A 22,864-nucleotide genomic window follows, 5' to 3' on the forward strand; every position below is an offset into this window, starting at 1 on the left:
GTGGGGTGTGTTGGGGAGGGTTTGCAAGGAAGGAATTGGCAGGTTCAAATCCTGCATCAGGATTGAGTGTGGAGAGTGAAGAGAGTGAGGAGAGGGGGAGTTGTGAGACTGGGGCCTGTCAATGAACGGTAGACTGAGAAGGGGTGAAGGATGATGGGGCAGAGGGTGCTCAATAAGGGAGGGAGGGTGAAAATAGGAATCAAATGTAAGTGAATGAGAAGGTGGAGCCAACAGTAAAACAGGAGATGGAGACAGGTGGGAGAGAGGAGGGAGAAGGTGGAGACAGCTGTGTCCTTGTGATAAAAAGGAATGAAAGGGCTCACAGTACGGAAGGCGATAATAGGAACCGTTGGGGCAGAAGTGAAGAGCGGATGAAACCAGATAGGTTATAAAGAAATCCAATGGATAAAATATGAGGGTAAGAAGTGAATGGAATGGGGGGGGGGGGATAGGGATATGGGGATGATGGGGAGGCTGAGAGGAAATGGGAAAGGAGACAAAACAGGAAGAACTGGAGGTAGACTGGAAGGAGAGGGGAAGGGTGTAAACACGGGAGGGAATCATTTCCTGACATTGGAAAATTCAACGTCTACAGCATTGGGATATAGACTGGAACAGAGGTGGAATATGTAGTGTCATTCCTCTAGTCTGCACTGACCTCACCCTGGTTGTGGAGAAGAAAGAGGAAAGACAGATGAGTTGGGTTTAGGAACAGGAAGTGGAGTTGAAATGGCATACACCTGGGAGTTTGGAGTGGCCACTGGAGACAGAGTATTGATGCTTTTCAAATTGATTGCCTAGTCGGTGCTTGGTCTGGCTGATGTGGAGAAACCACAAGGGAAACACCAACTGCTGTAAACAAGGCTGGAGCAGGGGCATGTGAATCTTTGCTTCTCCTAGGAGGGCTGTTTAGGACCATGGATGGTTGTGAGGGATCTGCCCATCATCCTTCACCCATCCTCAGTCCACCAATCACATGGTGATCCCTATCTCACAACCTTCCCTTCCCCTTCTCCCCCTCTGCCCTCTTCCCTCTACAGACTCAGTCCTGATGCAGGGTATTTTGACCCAAAATATAAACTATTCCTTCTCCCTGCCTCCACCTCCCAGAGATGCTGCTGATCTCCTCCAGCAGATTATTGAATCAGGTGGCTGGGCTTTTCTCACTTGCCAAGAGAAATGTGTATTCACTTTTTACATTCTGCTCCTTTAATGGACCAAGGGAAGGAGCATAACGGAGTCTATGAACAGCTTCCTCAGTGGAGATCTATCTATAATGCCATGCTACCACTAAACAGTAAGGAACAGAGGTCGCTAATTTTCTCATGAGTCATTGACGTTAGTTCTCTGCTCCTCTAAAGCAGGCAGGTTTATGTCTGGTTTAAATCAATATCATTTTATAGAGACCATGAACATTTCTATTACTCCCATTTTCAACTTGGTTCTTTCTTGCTTTAACCTACCAGATAGGAGTAAAGGTATCTCCGTTAACTGGGTGCAAAAACAAAAAAGAGAAAATACTGAATGTATTCAGCAGGTTAGGCAACACTTTGGAAAGAGAATCATGTATCATGTCAACGCTCCTTTCACCATGACAGCTGTTTTCCGTGTATTGTTTGGCATCAGATATTTCCCTGATTATGTTATAATTGGATATATAGAGTGGGCTCTTAACAGGGTTCCTGGTACCAGGCTTTTCCTGACTGCTTGCAGAGGATGGAAATTTGTGGAGCAAATCTGTTGGACAATAGATTGAATGAATATAGATGATTGATAGTGAAGATTGGAGGGGGTATTTGGAGTGAGGACCGCGAGCTTAGTGGATTTGGAGGGAGAACGATGGGCAAAGAAATGAATGATAACAGAGAGGTTATTAGTTGCTGGGAGTATAACTGGAATACCTAAAGAAATGATTGTGAAGGTTGTCATGGAGAGAGAGATCCCAAAGAGGTAATTAGGCGGTGAGGCGTGTTTGAGGATAGATGTAGGTGCTCTTAAGGAAACGATTGACGTCAGGGTATGAGCAGCAGATGCTGAAGAGACGATCTGGGAAGGATGTCTGAGGAGAGGATTGTGAAGGATCAAGAAGTTATGACAGAAGGTCAAGGGAAATTTTGAGGAGGAGTTTGCGGAGAAATCCAAGAGGGGCATTAAGACATCAATGAAGGGAAGGGGGTGGGTTTGGATGGAGCGTTCCTTGTCCTAACAAATTCCCCTCATACAGTATTGGTGGTTAGGGAACTCTGATTTTACATTCCATTAATAGCATTGCATCACAATGACATAGCGTTCCCCTTGTATTTCAGGTGATATAACTCATTGTTACCCACTGGTGCAGGTAATTGTACGTCCCCTACATATACTCATGTAACAAGCATCTGCCGCCATTCATTAACATGATAATTAAAACATTCACTGACAACAATGTCATCCACCCACCCCCCACCCCCGCAATTCATCTAATCTTTTCACAACCAAGTGCACAAATGAATGCTGTGTGAATATAAGAATGGTGAGGCTTTATCCATTATTCAATTTTTATATACTAATCAGATATGCAATTTGCTGCTCCCAATTCCCGTTTGGTTAACTGAATTAGAAAATAGTGATTTTGGTAGTTTATTTATTACATTTCATATACATATAATGCCCTGCTTAAGATTTTCACTGCTATGCTGTAGGCATTTCAGTTTAGCAATTCTGTAAGAGCATTCTGTTCTGCTTTTCGATGTTTGGGTTTGAGCTGAAGGGGCTATGTTGTTCAACTTAGGAATGTTGTGTCAGCCAGTCAGAATGGTGGAATTGGGAGAAGATTCTAGTGTATGCTGGGCTGAGAGGTTTTGGAGACGAACACGGGTGTGGGTCTTTTGGTGGGAGCTGGGAGCAGACAGGAGGGAAGATGGCTGAGGATGCCGTCCCTGTTGCACAAGGAGCTTTGTGCAGATGAATGGCTTCAAGGAGGAAGGCCAATACTCCACTGGGGGAGCACGGTTGTTCAAGGTGGATTTCGAGTGACACTTGGAAGGTGGCGTGTGCCTTCACGTAGACCATGGGTCCAGTGTGTGAGTTAAAGACAGCTTCAAGATTAGCTCCAACTTACACGTACGTTTGGACAGGGTTAACTGTAATGGGCCCATTTTAATTTATTCCTTTTCTTTTTCCTACTAACTGTTCAGTAAAGTTGACATTTGTAAATATACGTTCTTTATAATTGTATGCAGAGTACGATCTGTTAGTTCTTGCCGGTAGCTAATTACATGAGGGCAATATTTGCACAGTATTTGCACAGATTGGAGTTCAGGTGGTTGAGATATCCCAACTTCCCAGTTTTGGAGGGACCCAAGTCATATCAACCCTAGACGTACAGAGTTTGAGAAAGGTGGTTTTCTCTCCGCTGAGTCCAGTGGCTGTTCGCAAGGGGCCAACGAGCCATACCTCTAGAGATGCCCGGTGAAAAGGGGTTTTATACAGTACATGTAAAAGAAAGTAATGAGATTCAGGAGGAATAGTCCTTGTGTAAGATTTAAGGATTTTCCAGTATACTTGAATTCCATCAAGAAGAAAAATCGCATGGCTAGAATTTTTCCAATATGCATTTCTACACGGTGAAGAGGCACCGCTGATCAATATGGTACAAAGCCCTGAGTGTGTGATATCCCATGTGAACAACACTCGGAGTGTTGTGTGTGCTAGAAGAGATTTTGCATGAGTAACTATTAACAAAGGAACTTTGTCCATGATCTCCCACCGTTGCATGGTTGCAAGTCAGTGTGTGCCATGAACAGCCTGCTACTGGAAGACGACATTTGGATTCTACTTGTGTTTGAGTTGGTTCCAAATAACTCAAGGTTCAAGGTTCAAGGTACATTTATTGTCAAAGTATGTATGCAGTATACAACTCAGAGATCTGTCTTCTCCAAGCGGCCACCAAACATAGAAACCCATGGTAGCCATTCAAAGAAAAACATTAAAACCCCCCACGCACAAAAAAATCATGCAGATGGCAACAAGATCAAACCCCAACGCACCCATGCAAAAAAAACAAATTGTGCTAAGAAGAACATCAAATCCCCAACACGCAAGAATCAACAAGCAAATCACGCAAACAGAAACAAGAAAGAGTGTGTGGAAACATAGAGTATAAGACACAAAATGAAAGAGTCCAAGAGAGCCACAGGCTAATTCATAAATCGCAGATCCAGAACTTCGGCAACATCCTCCAACATTACGGGGGCGGGGGGGAGAGAGAGAGAGATATGGCACTGAACACTCCCTGGCCTTCTGCACTCACCTTCATGTCTCAATCTTCCTCGATGCTTTAATTGGGGAGATTGGTGAAAAGCGGAGCTGATCATGGGCTCAAGCCTCGTTTCTAAGCTTCCAGGCCTCGTGGCCGTTCACCCTCTGGAATCTGCTCGGAGACAGCAAAGCGCCAGATTGCGTAATCAATCTTCAAATTGTTGATCACAGGCTCTAACAGTCCCAGAAACAAATTTAAAATAAAAAGAAGGCGTAGAAGAAGTGAAATAAGCAGTTTCATGGACTATTGGGAAATATTGGAACATTGGAGCAAGTCAGCCCTCTGTAGCAATCCCAACATACACCCAGTGGCCACTTTATTAGGTACACCAGGAAGGGGAAGAAATATGATCTAAGTGGCTTTGATAGGGAATGACTGTTGGTGACAGATGGGCCGGTTTGAGTATCCCAGAAATTGCTGATCTTCTGGGATTTTCATACACAACGGTCTCCAGAGTTCACAGAGAATGGTGCAAAAAACAAAAAAAAACATCCAGTGAGCAGCAGTTCTGTGGGCAGAAATGCCTTGTTGATGAGAGAGATCAGAAGAGAATGGCCAGACTGGTTCAAGCTGACAGTAACTCAAATAACCATGAGTTACAACAGTGGTGTGAAGAAGAGCATCTCTGAATGCAGAGCAGAAGACCACACAGGGTTCTTCAGCTATACCTAACAAAGCGGCCGCTGAGTGTAAGCTGCACATTGAGTTCAGCAGCTCTGCAGTACTCTAGGCTGCCACTCTTTGATGGATGGTAGTAGAATCATACAGAATATTCATTTTTCATGTGTTATTCTGTATCGTGAACATTAATGGGACAATCCCACATGGGGACCTGACGCCTGATTAAACTCTGGTGAAGAGTAAAAGATTTAAATAGTTATTCTATTCTACCAGGGAGCAGTGAAGAACAAAAAGAAGCAGAAGTTCCTCTTCCTTAACCTTAAGGTGCTCAAACTAATTGCCGCACCACATTCACATGGCCGCTTTGCCACAGACCAGGACTTATAACTATATGCACAAAATGCTGGATGAACTCGGCAGTTCAGCAGCACCCATGGGAATGAACAGTCAATGTTTCAGGCCAAACCCCTTCCCCTTCAGGACTGGAAAGGAAGGGGAAAGACACCAGAATAAAAAGGTGGAGGAAGGGGAATAAAGATGGCAAGAAGGTGATAGGTGAAGCCAGGTGGGTGGGAAAGGTCATCAGCTAGAGAAGAAGGAATCTGCTAGGAGAGGAGAGTGGACCATAGGAGAAAGGGAAGGAGGAGGGGCACCAGGGGGAGGTGATAAGCAGGTAGAGAAGAGGTAAGAGGCCAGAGTGGGAAATAGATGAAGAGTGAAGTGGGAGGGAACTTTTTTTACCGGAAAGAGAGATCAATACATGCCATCAATTGGAGGCTATCCACTCAGAATATAAGGTATTGCTCCCCCACCCTGAGGGTGGCACAAGAGGAGGCTATGGGCCGATATGTTGGAATGGGAATCGGAATTAAAATAATGGGCCACCAGGAAGTTACACTTGTGAGGATGGAGCGGAGGTTCTCAACGAAGCAGTCCCCCAATTTACAATGGGTCTCACTGAAGTAAAGGCGGCCACGTCAGGAGCACCGATAATTAACTGCTTTAGTTTACATTCCAAACCACCCAATTAAGATAATTTATATATTTATCTTACATTTAAAATCAAGTTTTGTATAGTCAGAGATTAATTGTGCTGGTTGAACTATAGAGGACAGCATATTGACAGAAAATAAATGGGCAATTACTATTTATTTCAGATCTTTACTCTGTCCCTTTGATTTTTGTTTTAGAGCTTTCTCTCCAACATGAGCTAATAACAGAATCAATAATTCCCTTTCCCTTGGGCGAAATCTACCAGCAGTAGATAGATGCAATGTTGCAATACAATGAGGCTATCTATCTTACATTTAATCATTTATGTTTCATTAATATCAGTTAATTAAATACATCATTAATCTAGCAAATCTCTACTATATTGGAACGAAATGCACAGTTGATATATCATCCGAAGTTGAGTCATCCTTTCCTTTTAATAATTCATTTCCCTCTTGCTTTAATTATTGTGTAGATTTTTGATACTTATTTTCTGTAGTCAAGGCATGGCATACTCGCTTCTTTAAACCATTGAATTGCTATGATTTTTAATTTTACTTGTATATTCTGTACTTGAGTGACCACAGGACATATTTTCCAATCACGAGGTGTATGTAGTGACACAAGTTCATTCATATCTCTTTGTGCCGGAACACTAACTTATTTAATGAAGATTATTTTTGAACTGACCTTTTAAATACCTGGAATTGTGAAAAGCATTGCACAATTCAAATATTTTGGGAGTTTTTGGAACAGTTGTTCAATGTGTCACTCAGTTCTAATTATTTAATCTTTGCTTCATCCTGTATTTATTGACGTCTCTGTTGTAATTTTTATAAGATCAAAGCCAATCTAATATTTTCCACTCTCCCTTCATGCATTCATCAAGCAACACAGGTTAAATGTGGACACACCAAGTGCTCCACGTGCAAAGATGCAAGCCACAGAGGACTCTTATTTTGACCACAAAATAAATTTTCCTCTAATTGCAAAGTTTTTCATAAAAACAGAGTAACACAAAAACGACTTTCAACACGATAAAAACAAAATCTTTGTTTATAAAGAATAATAGGTTATCATTTTAAAGAAGTGTGCAGAAGTGCCTTCAGTCAATATTTATCCCTCACGTAAAATCAGTGCATATAACTTTGGGTGGGACCGTGCTGACAGCGAGATGGGAAGACTGTAGAGAACCTTTAGTTGACTGCAGTGTGCACAGCAGCATGTTCTGGATTCTGAACACTGCAGCACAGGAGTCAGGAATATGTCGAGTATATGTAGACCTGACTTCTCGCCCTGTCTCCGGATTCACCACAAGCTGAGGGGCCCAAGGCACTTCATATCTGTTGCCTCTGCTTTACAGCAGTCGTAGCTGGTTCCTCACTGACCTTTGGTTAGAAGGTAAGCTTTTAACATTATTTTTCTTTATTTCATTGTATGCTTATGCTATTAATTAGTTACTGGCAATTTTATGTTCCACCATGTCCATCCATGGCCTCCTCTACTGTCATGATGAGGCCACACTCAGGTTGGAAGAGCAACATGTTATATTCCGTCTGGGTAGCCTCCAACCTGACGGCATAACATCAACTTCTAGAACTTCTGATAATGGTCCATCCCCCTCCTTCTCTATTCCCCATCCCCTTGTCCCTCTCTCAACTTATCTCCTTGTCAGCCATTGCCTCCCTTTGGTTCTCCTCCTCTTTTTTCTTTCTTCCATGGTCTTCTGTCCTCTCCTATCGGACTCCCACTTCTCCAGTCTTGTTTGACTTTCACCACTCAACTTCCCAGCTCTTTACTTCAGCCCTCCCCCTCCCAGTTTCACCTATCACCTTGTGTTTCTTACTCCCCTCCCCTTACCGTTTAACTCTGACTCATCACCTTTTTTTCTCCAGTCCTGCTGAAGGGTCTCAGCCTGAAACAACCACTATCTATTCTTTTTCATAGATGCTGCCTGGCCTGCTGAGTTCCTCCAGCATTTTGTATGTGTCACATACTTTTAAATTTAGATGTAATACAATGAAGGGAAGGAATTTGGAAAAGAGAAAAAAATTACTACATGTAAATGAAATTTTGCTATCTGGTTCTTACCAGACTTCCCAGTGCAGTCCTTTTGACATTTACACAGATTTAAGGTGCTGAAAGCCAAAATGTCTGGTGTTTTGACAGGCAAGATGACCAAACTGAAAGAGCTGAATGTTAGTTTCAACAAGCTCACGTCCATTCCACCAGAGCTTGGGAACTGTGAGAACCTGGAGAAACTGAATTTAGCAAGTAACCTGAAACTGGCTGAGCTCCCATTTGAGGTAATACTTTTACGTTATGCCTATACATTAATGATCGGTGTGACTTCTAATTACGTCACTGGTATTGTTGAATTCATGCATGTTGTTTGTTTGCATCTACAGAAGCACTGATTGCTCATTTAAAGTGTATCACTGTGGAACTATTCAACTTGTTCAGCATGGCTGAATTGAGCCTGTTTCTGTGCTGTATAACTTCATAACTTTAGAATTTGCTACTCTGATTTCCAGTGAAACATAAAAACAAGAACTCGAGGATTTAATTAATTAATCTACGCTACATTTATTACCTTCAAAGATGTGTAATTCTCCAAAAATTGGTAAATGGTTCAATATTGTCATAGTACTGAGACACAGAGAAAAATATTGTTTTGCATGCCATCCATACAGGTAATTTCAGAGCACAAGTTCATTGAGGTAGTACAAAGGGAAAAGTGATAACAGAATGCTGAATATAGTGTTACAGTTCTTAAAAACTGAATCGCCGATAGACAATACTGAACAAGGCTATGACAAGGTGAATTGTAAGGTCAAGAGTTCAACTTCATCGAAAAAGCGGTCTGTTCAAGGGTCTTATAACAGCAGGATACAAGCCTGAGTGTGTGTGTTTTCAATCTTTTGTATCATTTGCCCAATGGAAGATGGGGGGTGGGAGCAAAGCGATGTTGTTTGGGGTAGGAGAGGTCTTTGATTATGTTGCCTGCTTTCCAAAGGCAAAGGAAGTGCAGACAGAGTCCATGGGGGGGGGAGGTTCGTTTTCATGATGGAGTCCACAATTCTCTGCAACTCTGCGATTGAATGTGGAAGTTCAATGTCTAAGTAAGCACAACAAAATTCAAAAAGAATTTAAATAATTCAAAGCTTTTTAAAACATTTCTAACATTTTTCCAAGTTATTCCCCATTTCCTACCTTTGTGTTCTTTCCAAAATTATTTGACATTTGGCCTCTTTCAATTTGCCTACAACATCTTTTCTGAACCTTTCCAATCAGGTCTTCACTCTGTTCAAAAACTGCATTTCCAGTGCAACATAATTAAATCCACAAAATCTTGTCTTTTACCCATGTAATTTCTTTTTTTTATTCTCAAGCATGTATAATTCTCCAAAAATCTTAGAGCAGTGCTTTTTTTTTAACCATGATTATGATCTGTGTTGAGAAGTCTTACTTGTTTCATCTGTGGACACAGCTCACTCTGGCCGGCTCAATAGATGTGCATTGAAGGGCTCTTGCCAACTCCTAACAGCTGAACTTGTCAATACCTGGCAGGATTGAGTGTGCTGGCAAGAGATTTGAGCTCCTTGGAGGTTATTTTTGTAGGATAGCTTTGTTGTGGTATTGAGTGTATCTTGGTGAGGTGGAAGGAGTTACAGGGTCTGCCCTTAGTTTCATTTGGCATGGAACTTGGAACTGGGACCTGGAGGCATTGGTGGCCTTGCACTCTCTCAGACTGGGAGAGGGACTTGTCCAGTGCCTGGTAGGTTGGAGGATGGAATAGGGCTATCCACCAACCTACCAGGCATTACAGGTCCAAATCCTGCAACAGGACTCGTCAGTACATCCCGATGCAGGGTTTCAGCCCAAAATGTCAACAATTCCTTTCTTCCCTCAGATACTGATTTACCCATTGAGTTCTTCTAGCAGAGCGTTTGTTTCCCTATGGTTAAGAAGAATCTGCCATCAGATTTCTGAATGGATGTTGAACCCATTAACGCTATCTCACTACTCTTTTTCTCTTCTTGAACTACTTAAATGATTTAACTGTTTGAATATATACATCCTTCTTATGGTAATTTACAGTTTTTAAGCATGTGTAATTCTCCAAAAATCCTAGAGCAGTACTTTTTTAACCATGATTATGATCTGTGTTGAGAAGTTTTACTTGTTTCATCTGTGGACACAGCTCACTCTGGCCGGCTCAATAGATGTGCATTGAAGGGCTCTTGCCAACTACTAACAGCTGAACCTGTCAATACCTGGCAGGATTGAGTGCGCTGGCAAGAGATTTGAGCTCCTTGGGGGTTATTTTTGTAGGATAGTTTTGTTGTGGTATTGAGTGTGTGCGGGTGGGACAGAAAGGACTAAAGTTAGTTTCAACTGGCGTGGAATTTGCAACTTGGACCTGGGGGCATCGGTGGCCTTGTACTCTCTCAAATGGGGAGGGAGTAGTTGTCCAGTGCCTGGCGGGCTGGTGGATGAGATCAGGCTAGATGTTGGTGAGTAAGTTATGGGGGTGGGAGGAGAGGAGGGAGGGCAGTGACGAGAGAAAAGAAAGGAGAATTCTAGAGAAAATGGTGTTGTTAAATGTGGTCCAGAGTGAGTCTGCCTGCAGGAACACATACATCACTACCCTGAGAGCCAAGTTTTCTTGGTTTCAACTTTCTTTTATCCCACAGCTTCATTTTCACAGTGCAGCATTTACTAGTTTTCTTCCTCCCAAGCCTGCAATGACTCATTCAGATGGAATTCTCACTTAGTAAACGGAATCATCAGTGATGTTATCTCCAATTGTTGAAGTGCTGAAACAGCTGAATGCCCAATAATTTATCATATTAGCGCAAATAATGGTAATTAAGTTGTTGAAACTCTGCAAGACTGAAAACAATGATAATAGGGTACCAGGAACAGGATTGGGAAGCCAGCTCATAGGTTAACAGAACAGAGACACAAGAAACTGCATATGTTGACATCTGAAGCAACAAACAGTTTGATGATAGAACTCCGCAGTCAAGCAGCATCTGTGGAAAAAGGGAATTGTTGGCTTTACTGGTCAAAATCCTGCAACAGGACTTGTCAATGCATCCTGATGCAGGGTTTCAGCCCAAAATGTCAACAATTCATTTCCTCCCTCAGATACTGATCTACCCATTGAGTTCTTCCAGCAGAGCGTTTGTTTCTCCATTGTCAGAGTCTGGCATCAGATTTCTGAACGGACATTGAACCCATGAACACTACCTCACTACTTTTATTTTTCTTTTTGCACTACTTGTTTAACATTTTATATATATATATATATATCTATATTTGTGTGTGTGTGTGTATGTATATATATATATATATATACACACACACACAAACACACAGTGGCATGCAAAAGTTTGGGTACCCCTGGTCAAATTTCTGTTACTGTGAATAGTTAAGTGAGTAGAAGATGAACTGATCTCCAAAAGACATAAAGTTAAAGATGAAACATTCTTTTCAACATTTTAAGCAAGATTAGTGTATTATTTTTGTTTTGTACAATTTTATAACAGTCCATAATGTACTGGTTAGGCACAGGAGTACATTCAGCCAGAGACTCATTCCACCGAGATGTAACACTGAGTGTCATAGGAAGTCATTCCTGCCTGTGGCCATCAAACTTTACAACTCCTCCCTCGGAGTGTCGGACACACTGAGCCAATAGACTGGTCCTGGACTTATTTCCACTTGGCATGATTAACTTATTATTATTTAATTATTTATGGTTTGACATTGCTATATTTCTACACTATTCTTGGTTGGTGCAGCTGTAACGAAACCCAATTTCCCTCGGGATCAATAAAGTATGTCTGTCTGTCTGTTAGAGTGAAAAAAAAGAAAGGAATACCATGCAAAAGTTTAGGCACACCAAGAGACTTGAGCTCTCAGATAACTTTTACCGAGGTCTCAGACCTTAATTAGCTTGTTAGGGCTATGGTTTGTTCACAGCCATCGTTAGGAAAGGCCAGATGATGCAAATTTCAAAGCTTTATAAATACCCTGACTCCTCAAACCTTGTCCCAACAATCAGCAGCCATGGGCTCCTCTAAGCAGCTGTCTAGCACTCTGAAAATTAAAATAAATGATGCCCACAAAGCAGGAGAAGGCTATTAGAAGATAGCAAAGTGTTTTCAGGTAGCCATTTCCTCAGTTCGTAATGAAATTAAGAAATGGCAGTTAACAGGAATGGTGGAGGTCAAGTTGAGGTCTGGAAGACCAAGAAAACTTTCTGAGAGAACTGCTCGTAGGATTGCTAGAAAGGCAAATCAAAACTCCCGTTTGACTGCCAAAGACCTTCAGGAAGATTTAGCAGACTCTGGAGTGTTGGTGCACTGTTCTACTGTGCAGCAACACCTGCACAAACATGACCTTCATGGAAGAGTCATCAGAAGAAAACCTTTCCTGCATCCTCACCACAAAATTCAGCGTCAGAAGTTTGCAAAGGAACATCTAAACAAGCCTGATGCATTTTGGAAACAAGTCCTGTGGACTGATGAAGTTAAAATAGAACTTTTGGCCGTAATGAGCAAAGGTACATTTGGAGTAAAAAGGGTGCAGAATTTCATGAAAAGAACACCTCTCCAACTGTTAAGCACAGGTGTGGATCGATCATGCTTTGGGCTTGTGTTGCAGCCAGTGGCACGGGGAACATTTCACTGGTAGAGGGAAGAATGAATTCAATTAAATACCAGCAAATTCTGGAAGCAAACATCACACCATCTGTAAAAAAGCTGAAGATGAAAAGAGTAAAAACACAAAATGCTGGCAGAACTCAGCAGGGCAGACAGCATCTATGGGAGGAGGTAGTGACGAGGTTTCGGGCCTGAAACGTCGTCACTACCTCCTCCCATAGATACTGTCTGGCCTGCTGAGTTCTGCCAGCATTTTGTGTTTTTATTTATTTCCAGCATCTGCAGATTCACTCGTGAAGATGAAAAGAGGCTGGCTTCTACAACAGGATAATGATCCTAAACACACCTCAAAATCCACAATGGACTACTTTAAGAGGCGCAAGCTGAAGGTTTTGCAGTCCCTCACAGTCCCCCGACCTAAAGGTCATCAAAAATATGTGGATAGACCTAAAAAGAGCAGTGCATGCAAGACAGCCCAAAAATCTCACAGAACTATAAGTCTTTTGCAAGGAAGAATGGGCGAAAATTCCCCAAACAAGAATTGAAAGACTCTTAGCTGGCTACAGAAAGCATTTACAAGCAGTGATACTTGCCAAAGGGGGTGTTACTAAGTACTGACCATGCAGGGTGCCCAAACTTTTGCTTCAGGCCCTTTTCCTTTTTTGTTATTTTGAAACTGTAAAAGATGGAAATAAAAAAGTAATCTTGCTTAAAATATTGAAGAAATGTGTCATCTTTAACTTTATGCTTTTTGGAAATTAGGTCATCTTTTACTCGCTTGGCTATTCACAGTAACAGAAATTTTGACCATATGTACTAATTATAATTTACAGCTTTTAATATGAAGGATTGCAACGTACAGTGCTGCATAACAACAAATTTCATGGCATGTGTCAGTAATATTAAATCAGATTCTGATTTTGAAAGAAAGCAGGTCTCGACAAGAGGTGAGGTGTTTTGCTGATACCCTGATATCAAGAGGTTTACAAATCCATGCACTATATTAATACAGATTATAGGTGTCCATTTAGTACTTTACAAAGGTTCTTCTGTAGTATCCAAATGGTAATGGTTCCCTGCAGGGGGCAGTTTCCAAAACCAACATTACATTTGAAAGCAACAACAAAATGCTGGAGGAACTCAGCAGGTCAGGCAACAACTACGGAAATATTGTTCTGGAAATGTTGCTCTGGAATTCCAGTATCTGTAGAATCTGTTTTGTTTATTACATTCTAAACATGCCTGTCATTTTGGAGAATATTCTCACCGTTGCAATACATTAATATTGTTTCTGACACTTGTTGCCATTATACAAAAAGCAGAAAGAGACACAGAACAGTGTCAGAGGATACATGGGAAGCACTGGAGGAAAAAATGGGTATGAAGTACTGCATGTGCTGGGTTGCCAGGCAAGTCAGCTTCTGACATCTGTGCCCACAGACTACTCAGTGGTAGTCACTCCCGTAAATGCAGTGGTGGCAGAGAATCAAAGGGACATCAAAAAAGCCCTGATAGTCTTTCATTGCTTTTCAAATGAATAACTATCCAATGAGTTTTTGAAGGGGCTACTGGTGCACATGCAGAACATTCGAAGAGTCCAATGGGTCAAGCTGCATGTGTGGAGGCAAAAAAATGTAAGATTATGCTTTGGATCGAGACACTACAGATTTGAGGGGATACATAAACAATTTTCAGCATATAACAATGTCTGAACTTAATGCAGTAGATCAGATCAGGAGAGGGGCAAGCACATCTCTGCCTCACCTAAAACAGCTGATTAGATCCCTGGTTGAGGGTAAGGGGGGAGGTAAAGGAACAGGAACTTCCTTTGGGTGCAAGGGTAAGCGCCAGGGAAGTGGGGATGGATGAGCAGACCAGGTGGGCCCAAGGAGACCACTCCTGGTAGCAAGCAGGTAGGTGGGTGAGTGGGGGATGGGGTGCTGGAGAGAGAAGGGGGGAGATGTGAAAGGTGGTGGCTTGCACTGGAGTTGATAGAAAGGCCAAGAAGATGTTGTGTTGGATGGGAGGCAGGTGGGGTGAAATGTGAGGTTACAGATCAAAATTAGAATCTCAGAATCAGAATCAGATTAAATATCATTGGCATGTGTCATGAAATGTATTGTCAGCAAAAAGAGCAATCTATTGCTGTTCTTTCTGGGCTGATGGGGAGGTGGGTTGTCAGAACTGACATACAGGAAGTGGAGCTCCATCAGCTCAGGTAGATGGGAAGCCACACCTCTGAAAAGGAAGACATCTCAGAAGGCCTGGAGCAGAAAGCCTCAGCTTGAGAGCAGATGTGGCAGGAACAAAGAAAAGGGGTGACATCCTCACAGGAGGTGGGCTGGGAGAAGTTAGCTGTTGGATTCAATATGGTTATAGATTTTAGTGGCTAGTCCACCGTCTGGGTTGGAGATGAAGATATCCAGAAATTACCAAGGCAATTGTGAGGACAGGGTGGAAGCTGGTGATGAAAGTGATGAAATTGATGAGTTTTGCGTGAGTGCTGGAGGCTACACTGATCCAGGTTTTGATGTAGCAGAGAATGAGTTGGCAGGGTTGTAGACCTGGGTGGCTGGAGTGTGCCAGAATAGGTTTGGAACAAGAGCTGTTCACTTAGCCAACAAAAGGACTGTAGCTGCGACCCATGTGAATGCCCATGGGTACAGAGTACGCTTGTGTGTGGAAAGTGGGAAGAATGAAAAGGGAAGGCAAGGGCAAGTTCAGCCCAGCAGATGAGAGTGTTACTGTGCAAGATCTGGGCAGAAATCTAGCCAGGTTACCTCACTGATCAAACACAGAGAGAAGTAAATTTCAACCCAGCCTGGCTTCATTTCCAAAGATATTTGCAGACAACCAAAACATCTGCATCATACTCGCAACGTCCCTTGTCTAAAGGCAAAAGTTGCGCTTTTCACTACAACGGGACTCGGATGAACTCTGTACCAAGCCAAAAAAACAAAATGCAGTTCTGCAGTCTCCACCTCCTTCACAGATTAATGTTGATTTATTCACCTCTGAGCTTTATTTTGTAGGTTGTCATGGTGACAACATTGTTCTCTTTGACTAGGTGTGCCACTGGAATGTGTGCCTGAGTTGAGTGTCCTGCATTTGACTGGCACGTAGAGCTTCTAGCGTCTTTCACTCCTTCACAACTAAGGTGTGTTCACCCTGCAGAGTTTAATGTGAAGCAGAGGAGGGTGCGTCTGATGGGAGAGAGTACATTAGCACATGAACAGGTTGCGTTCTTGATAAAGGTAATCTGTTTTGAAAGGGACATCTCACAATTAGTCTTGGCTGTCAAACCCTAGCATCCAGTCTTTACAGGTCATGTTTTTAAATGAAAATGCTGAGCACAGATCAGATATAAATCAGTGCAGACTGCATCCAAAAATATGCATCTGGATTCTGTGGAGGAGTGAAGTGACAGCAGTGTTGGGTGGAATTACAGAGCTACGGGCTATCGTGGTGCATTTGATCAACACACACAAAATGCTGGTGGAACACAGCAGGCCAGGCAGCATCTATAAGGAGAAGCACTGTCGACGTTTCGGGCCGAGACCCTTCGTCAGGACCCAAAACATTGACAGCGCTTCTCCCTATAGATGCTGCCTGTCCTGCTGTGTTCCACCAGCGTTTTGTGTGTGTTGTTTGAATTTCCAGCGTCTGCAGATCTTCTTGTGGTGCATTTGATGTTCACATGCTTGCAAAAGACCTTAAATGTTTTCACAATGCTTCAAGTGGACTGTTCACCCCTGGTTTCCATGTGCTCAACAATAAAACTGAAAGAGCCATTACTCACAGCTCATTGAAGGTGGGGGTGAAGTTGCGTGAAACTTGAGATAAAAAGAAAGTGGTGGAGATGCACTACCTGTGGTGAGGGAAACAAATCAGCATTTCAGGTCACCGACTTGTTTCCAATGTTAATGCGTATTTCTCTCTATTATGGGGCAGTAAGACAAGAGCATGCCTTAACACATTGGTTTGCTATAATTGCCAGACACCTGCACACCCCCTACCTCCCAGTTTCCCAGTTCCACAGTTCCACGCAGCACCCTACTGCTACCATGATTCCAGATGTAACCAATCCTGAGGACTGTGGGGTGGTGCATCTTGGGAGATCAGATAGGGGGGTAGGGAATTAACACTAAATGGCAGGGTGCTAAAAAAAATCGATGAACCAAAGAACCTTGAGATTCAAGTCCGTAGTTCTCCAAAAGTGGCAAGATATGGTGCTAAAGCAGTCATGTTTTATTTTATTTAGTGATGTCATGCTGCCCCCATCAACCCCCTAACAGACGTGATTAACCCTAACCTAATCATGGGACAAGTTACAATGACCAATTCACCTACCGGGTACGTCTTTGGACTGGAGGAGGAAACCGCAGGACTGTGGGAGGAAATCCACACATTCCACGGGATGTACAAAAGACTCCTTACAGAACGGTGCCAGAACTGAACTCCAAACTCCAGAATGCCCCAGGCTGTAGTAGCATTGTGCTAACCTCTACACTACTGTGACCCTTTTAATGTTACATCTAGAAAGCAGAAAAAGAATGACGATGTGCTGTTGCGAATTGGCCAAACCAGAAATAATGCAACTTTGTGCAGACTTTTGAATGCCTTGCCGCCCCCTCAGAAAATACGATCCCAGCAGTTCTGCAATGGCGTTAAACTATCCCCACTGATATCAGGATTTCAGTATTTGTTTCATGTAGAATTATTTAAGTCAGACTCAATACAAATTTAAGAGCATGCCCTATAATACACACACCTAAATTGAAAAAGGAAGCAAGGCACCTTCACTACCTAACTGAAGTGTCAGCCACTGATAAAGCATTAGTTTTTGTTTACATTGTATTTTGAATCCAAAGTCAAAGCCAAATCTATAGTCATATACAGGAGCACATATGCACAGGCGTAATGAAAAACTTACTTGCCAAGGCATCATGGCACATAGCATTAGGTATGTAACATTGACAAGAAAATCCTAAATTAAACACACTGTGAATTAGACACAAATTTTTTACAAGAAAGCTCACAATTAGGAACAAAAAAAATCCCTTTGTAATGCAAAGTAATCAAGTGGTCACCATATTGGTGTTGCTACATGTAGGTAGTGATTAGGGTTGTGAAACTTGCTTCAAGAATGGATGATTAAGTCTATTTTGAATTAAAGATCTCTTTGCTAATAAGAATTTCTTTGTCTCATCATCAACATTTATCTTATTCCATAAATCAATCAAATGTTTTAATATAGGAGATTCTTTCTTTTCCCGTATCCATTTAGATTCCCATTTATATATAAAGTCTTCTGGTGTGTTTTCTCCTATTTTATCTAGTTGGCGCTCCGAAGATGAAATAATTGGTTACTTGGGGAAAGAAATAAATATACATACTAAAGTTATTACGAACTCCGTGGAGCATGTGGGGATCTTCTAATATCCAGGCATTCCTTTTCTTTCTTTCTTTTTTCTTTCAATAGGGATGTTAGGGGGGAGGGGTTAAGGGGAGGGGGATGGGTAACACATATTTTCTTTTTCACACACTTTTATTCTGTAACTATTTGAAAACACAATAAAAAAAAGTTTTTAAAAAAAGAATGGATGATTGAAGGGAAGTAGCTGTTCTTGGACCTGGTCGGTGTGGGACTTTAGGCACAATGTGTTTTAGGGATTTAACCATAAAGAAATTTTAATACAAAATCAATAACTTTGTAAAGAAGCATGGGAGTAAAAAACAAAATAGAAAATACCAAAACACTGACTCAATTTAAGTAAACCTTCAAGCGTTGAATGTACAGATTCCATTAGATTTTGCTGGGTATGATTAGAGTTGTATCATTGCACAGAATTGTTTAATATTAAAATAAAATTTAAGCCAAGATTTCCCTTACAAACACAGCCTGTTAGAGTGGTGCAAATAACTTCTTCAGAGTCTGGTGTGTTCTGATTATGTCAAGAATTTTTAAAAAAGCAAATGGAATTATAATGCATCCTGCCCAAAAATACATTTACCCAGGTGTTGTAGATTACCCCTAACAAATAGAAAGAGATTTTCTTCCTAGCCACCAAAATATTCTGCTTGTTAAAAACACAAGAACTAGGAGCAGGAATAGGTAGACCATCTGGCCCATGCTCTGCCATTCAATAAGATCATGGCTAACCTGGTCATGGACTCAGCTTCATCTACCTGTCCTTTCCCCATAACTCTTAATTCCCTATCTATGCAAAAGTCTGAGTCTTAAATATATTTAATGAAGTATTCTCCACTGCATCCCTGTCCTGGTCTAGGAATACCAATACCATTGACTGGAATAGCCCACAAAAAGTAGTGGATATAGCCCAGGTAAAGCCCTCCATATCCCTGAGTATCCATCTACACAGAGTGGGCACAGTCATAGGAAATCAGCATCCATCATTGAGGACCCCTCCACCCAGGCCATGCTGTCTTCTCACTGCTGCTATCAGGACCCCACACATCCAGATCCAGAAACAGTTATTACCCCTCAACCATCAGGCTCTTGAATCAGAGGGGATAACTCACTCCAACACTGAACTGATTCCATCCCCTATGGACAACCTATGGACTCATTTTTAAGGACTCTACAACTCATGCTCTCAATATTTATCCCTTATTTATTATGATTATTACTTTTTTTCTCTTCTTTATATTTGCAGTTTATTGCCTTTGCATATTGGTGTTTGTATATTTATTAAGTGTGTTTATTTCAATTCTATTATTTTCATTATATTTACTGTGAATACTCATAAGAGAATGAATCTCAGGGTAGTTTACGGTGACATATATGTGCTTGATACTAAATTTACTTTAAACTTTGAGAATTCCATAGATTCACTACTCTCTGGGAAAAGTAGTTGCTCCTCAACTCCGTCATAAATCTATTCCCCAAAATCTTGAGGTTATCCCCCCTAGTTCTATGCTCACCCTCCAAGTGGAAACTACTGTTCTGCCTTCATCTTATCTAACTCTTTCAAAATTGGATATGTTTCTATATCCCCTCTCATTCTTCTAAATTCAGTGATTATAGCCCCAGGCAACTCATTCTCTCCTCATCCATTAACCCCCTCATATCCGGAACCAACCTTGCAAACCTCTTTTGTAAACATAAAACTTCACAGGAAAGTAAGGGTGAAATTAGAGGAGTATTTGCCTGAAATGTACTTTTTCTTTCGTTAATATTTTCTGCCTTGTCGGTGCTGCCCAACTCCACCCCCCACCAAATTAATATAAAATAAAAGATTTTTAGGAAAAGGGGATGACCATGGACACCTCAAGTCTAGTTCATAGTTTATCCATATTGGTTCATAGTGCTTGGTAGCCCCCACTTAACAAAACTACTTTGGGAAGATGCCAAACTATAGCTTGTGGTAACAGATGGACTCATTATAATAAGCATCTTGACTGTGGCTGCCACTGCTTTGCGTAGCAATTCAGTCCCCAGGGCCTAGTGATATAAACGTACAAGTGTATTTGTGGAAAAGGTGAAAAGAGAACATGGGTAAATGTGAAAAATTGCATTTTGAGATAAATAAGAGATGACACCAAAAATAAAGGAGGTTCCCGGTTAATGCAGAAATATTGGCATTCCCACTTGTGAGTTTTGATTCTAGCTTGTACAAAGGCTCATGGTCCTCTTACCCTCAGACTGCTTTGTGGTTCACTTTTCTGTCACATATCTTTTCAAATGTCGTATCGACTCTTCTGGCGACGAAACCTCCATGGAGAAGAAGAGCATGACAATAGGTCTGAGGTTCATTTCTCACTCTTATTTCTAATAAAACAAAGAAAGCTTAATCAATATAAAAAAGCTAAATTTCTATTCAGTGAGGTACAAGGTTTCAGGTATTAGTTTAATGTGATGTAACATAAGTTGAATTTTGCTTGTTTCAGCTGCGCGATCTGCAGAAACTCAGCCACTTAGATCTGTCCTCGAACCAGTTTCTGAGCATGCCCATTTGTGTTCTTCGGATGTCCAACCTCAAGAGCCTAGATCTTAGCAGCAATAAACTGAAGGAACTTCCTCAGGATCTGGACAGGTAACTTCTTCACCAGAATCTACAAAAGGTGTAAAACGTGAAGTGGCCAAAAATAGGACATAATTTATATTTGCCATATTTTGAAGAAAGATTTTCTTCATGAAATTACCTTCAGTGTAGCTTCAAATCCAGTCCAAATTTAGCTAATTGCAGACTCTAGTAAATGGACAAATCTGCTGATTAGAAGGTTTCATATTACCTGCCCTTGGGACTGTAACTACTTACCATTACCCTGGCAGCCATTTCTTCCCACTGGGACCTCTGTACTTGTGCCAAGTTAAATCTACCACAGGCTCAGCAATCTCGATCCCCAACATATGAGCTGAGAATTCAGGGCAAGTATACACCCTCCCAATGGACTCCATGCATTGTTCACCTGCACAGGTTAGATTTCCCACGACAAGCTGCTAACTCCTGAAGAAGGCTACAATTTAGCTGAATTCAAGTGTCAAATTTACGTTCAGTTAATTCGCAACTCCCAGAGGATGTGGTTCATTATCTCAAGAGTCCAACCTATGTAGATTTGTTTTAAACCCTCTTCCTGAAGTTGTTTGTGAAATCTATCTGGGGAATCTCAACCCAGATTCTAAAAGGCATTTATTTTTTTCCGTTACAGTCATCCTAGTGTCAAATACCTATGACTTTTCTCCCACTGACAATCTATTCCAAAGAAAACCTACACCAGTCCTTGCAGTGGTCACAAATTTCCAATCAGAAAAACATCCTCCCGCAGCTGCCCTTTGCCTCCTAACATCAAGCTAATTTTGGAACAATTAACCAGTTTGCCTTGGATCCTATTTGCCTCAATGTTTGGGCCAGCTACCATGAGGAACCATGTCAAATGCCTTACCCCAATCTATATATACCACCTTGCCTTTATCAGTCTTTTTAGCTACCTTTTTAAATCAATGACATTAGTGAGACAGGATTTATCCCTTTCCCAGATACACATAAAGCCATTCTGTCCATCTCAGATCAGAACCTATGTTTCCAGATGTACAGAAATACTACCCCTTTAGATTTAGAGCAGTGACCCAAGTCAATTCTAATTTCCAGAAAATTTCTCAGTGAACTTTACACCTTCTGACTGTGACTACCTAGGTTTCCCCTAGAAGCCCTGCTTCCTCCACATCCCAAAGATGCCAGGGCTGGTAGCTTAATTAGCCACTGTAAGTTGTCCCTAAGTTGTAGTATGTTCCTTAGAATAGGAATTATGAAATTATGACAATTTTCAACTTTTCTGCTCAACTCCATGCGGAGTCCTGTGCTGAAATGTGCTTAACAAAAAGTTCAGAATTCAAAGTAAATTTATTATCAAAGTACATACAGTATACAACCTTTAGATTCATGTTCTTGTGGGCATTCACAGTAAATAAAAGAAACAAATAGGAGTAATGAAAGACAACACCCCACAGGATGGACAGGCAACAAACTATGCAAATACAAAAAGAAAGAAAAAGAAAATAATAAATAAATAAATAGATAAACAAACAAACAAACAAATAAATAATATTGAGAACATAAGATGAAGAGTCCTTGAAAGTGAGTTCATAGGTTGTGAGAACAGTTCAGTGATGGGCTGAATGAAGTTTATTGAAGCTATCCCCTCTGATTCTATAGCCTCATAATTGAGGGGAAATAACTGTTCCTGAACCTGCTGGTGTGGGACCTGAAGCGCCTGTACCTCCTTCCCAATGGCAACAGCAAGAAGAGAACATGACCTGGATAGTGGGGGTGATGGATGGTGACCTGACGGTGATAGATGCTGCTTTCCTGAGACAGCACTCTGTATAGATGTGCTCTATGGTGGGGAGCTTTACCTGTGATTGACTGGGCTGTATCCACTACTTGTTATAGGATCTTCTATTCAAGAGCACTGATGTTTCTAGACCAGGCCATGATGAAACCAGTCAATATACTCTCCACCAAACATCTATAGAAGTTGGTCAAAGTTTTAGACAACAGGCTGAATCTTCGCAAACTTTTAAGAAAGTAGAGGCTCAGCCATGCTTTCTTTATAATGGCATTTATGTGCTGGCCCCAGGACAGATCCTCTGAAATGATAACACCAAGGAATTTGCTGACCCACTCTATCTCTGATCCCCCAATGAGGACTGGCTCATGGGCCTCACGTTTTTCCTCCTGAAGTCAATAATCATATTTTTGGTCTTGCTGACTTTGAGTGAGAGGTTGTTTCTGTGGTACCCCTGACACAATTT

At 41.5% G+C, this 22,864-nt stretch overlaps 1 protein-coding gene across 3 annotated transcripts in view; it reads left to right on the forward strand.

The window, feature by feature from the left end:
- Positions 1-22,864, forward strand: part of lrrc2 (leucine rich repeat containing 2) — a 57,429-nt gene that overhangs the window by 21,672 nt on the left and 12,893 nt on the right. For all 3 annotated transcript variants that reach the window (XR_012102059.1, XM_073071576.1, XM_073071588.1), the window contains 2 exons: positions 8,084-8,220; positions 20,500-20,645. Coding sequence is in view for 2 of the 3 variants with exons in the window: in XM_073071576.1 (XP_072927677.1) it covers positions 8,084-8,220; positions 20,500-20,645 (283 nt within the window). In the remaining variant the exon portion in view is untranslated. The remainder of the gene's footprint in view (positions 1-8,083; positions 8,221-20,499; positions 20,646-22,864) is intronic.

Source organism: Hemitrygon akajei, chromosome 2, assembly GCF_048418815.1.
Source record: "Hemitrygon akajei chromosome 2, sHemAka1.3, whole genome shotgun sequence".
Lineage (NCBI taxonomy): Eukaryota > Metazoa > Chordata > Chondrichthyes > Myliobatiformes > Dasyatidae > Hemitrygon > Hemitrygon akajei.